The following is a 2,105-nucleotide window of genomic DNA, read 5'->3' on the forward strand; positions in this document are numbered from 1 at the left end:
GGGGAAATGTCGGGAACCGGGATTTGTGATCCTAAATTTATTGATTTTATTGAATTTATTGATAAATCCCGGATTCCTGTAAAAACCAACTTTTCTGAGTCACCCAGGGAAGGATGGAAGGATCCCTCTTAAAAATCCATTTTTCCTTCAAATTTCTGTCTTCAGTAAAACATTAAAATCTCGGATCCCTCTGTGAAATTCCCTGTCTGGAGTCACCCATGGAATGATCCCTCTTAAAAATCCATTTTGCCTTCCTGTTTCTTCCCACTCACCGGCCCTACACAGCCGTGCACAGGCAATCCTATAACCGTGAAGGATCCCACAATCCCACAATCCTATAACTCTGAGGGATCCCATGACCCCAATCACCAGCCCTACACGGCCGTGCACACACGATCCCATAACCCTGAAGGATCCCACAATCCCCCAACCCCACTCACCAGCCCTACACGGCCGTGCACAGGTGATCCCATAACCGTGAAGGATCCCACAATCCCATGACCCCATGACCCCACTCACTGGCCCTACACGGCTGTGCACACGCGATTCCATAACCGTGAAGGACCCCACAATCCCATGATCCCACAATCCCCCAACCCCACTCACCGGCCCTACACGGCCGTGCACAGGCGATCCCATAACCGTGAAGGATCCCCCAATCCCATGACCCTGAGGGATCCCATGACCCCACTCACCGGCCTTACATGGCCGTGATCCCACAATCCCACAATCCCACAATCCCACGATCCCACAATCCCATAACCCCACTCACCGGCCCTACACGGCCGTGCACACGCGATCCTATAACCGTGAAGGATCCCCCAATCTCATGACCCCGTGACCCCACTCACCGGCCCTACACGGCTGTGCACAGGCGATCCCATAACCCTGAAGGATCCCCCAATCCCATAAACCCACTCACCGGCCCTACATGGCCATGCACACATGATCCCACAATCCCACAATCCCATAACCCTGAGGGATCCCATGGCCCCACTCACCGGCCCTACATGGCCGTGATCCCACAATCCCACAATCCCCAATCCCATGACCCCACTCACCGGCCCTACACGGCCGTGCACATGCGATCCTATAACCGTGAAGGATCCCACAATCCCATAACCCTGAGGGATCCCATAACCCCACTCACTGTCCCTACACGGCCGTGCACACATGATCCCATAACCGTGAAGGATCCCACAACCCCATGACCCCATGACCCCACTCACCGGCCCTACACGGCCGTGCACACGGTGCTGACGGTGACCTCGGCCTCTCCGCCCGCGGGGTCCGGGGGCTGCAGGCTGCGCTCGTACATGGGGTTCTCGAAAGTGCCCCGCACGTTGGTGCTCTCGTGGCCGGCGTAGCCGTTGAACGGGACTTTGGGTCTCCTCCTGTGGGGTCGGGACAGAACCAGAGCGTCACAGCCCCGAGTGGGATCAAGGGAAATGGGGTTTGGGGGAGGAAATGGGGTGGGGAATTCTGGGTGTGGGGCACCGATCGGGAGCAAAGGGTGATGGGATATTGTGGGATTTCTGTCTGGAGAATTGGGGAATCCTGGATCCCTGCACAGAATTCCCCGTTTGGAGTCACCCCGGGAATGATCCCTCTTAAAAATCCATTTTTCCTTCCAGTTTCTGCAGAAAAACTTTAAAATCTCAGATCCCTGCGCAAAATTCCCAGTCTGGAGTTGCCCAGGGAATGATTCCTCCTAAAAATCCATTTTTCCTTCCTGTTTCTGTGGAAACACTTTAAAATCTTGGATCCCTGTGAAGAATTCTCAGTTTGGAGTCACCCAGGGAATGATCCCTCTAAAAAATGAGTTTTTCCTTCCCGTTTCTGTGGAAAAACTTTAAAATCCCAGATTCCTCTGTGAAATTCCCCATCTAGGGTCACCCAGGGAAAAGTGTATTTATATTGTATAATGATATAAAATAATTATATAAAACATAATTATAAAAATTCTATTCTATTCTATTCTATTCTATTCTATTCTATTCTATTCTATTCTATTCTATTCTATTCTATTCCAATCCATTCCATTGCAATTAAATTAAATTAAATTATATTAAATTCAATTCAATTCAATTCCATCCCATTCCAAT

At 50.5% G+C, this 2,105-nt stretch overlaps 1 protein-coding gene across 1 annotated transcript in view; it reads right to left on the reverse strand.

The window, feature by feature from the left end:
• Window positions 1-1,234: 1,234 nt before the first annotated feature.
• LOC130586565 (CUB and sushi domain-containing protein 2-like) overlaps window positions 1,235-2,105 on the reverse strand; it is a gene marked incomplete at its 5' end in the record, with an annotated part of 54,308 nt that continues 53,437 nt past the window's right edge. Inside the window, one exon of the mRNA XM_057387413.1 lies at window positions 1,235-1,394. Within this exon, the coding sequence (XP_057243396.1) occupies window positions 1,235-1,394 (160 nt within the window). The remainder of the gene's footprint in view (window positions 1,395-2,105) is intronic.

This window comes from Malurus melanocephalus, unplaced genomic scaffold (genome assembly GCF_030028575.1).
Source record: "Malurus melanocephalus ecotype Western Australia unplaced genomic scaffold, MMel_1.1 scaffold_1209, whole genome shotgun sequence".
NCBI lineage: Eukaryota > Metazoa > Chordata > Aves > Passeriformes > Maluridae > Malurus > Malurus melanocephalus.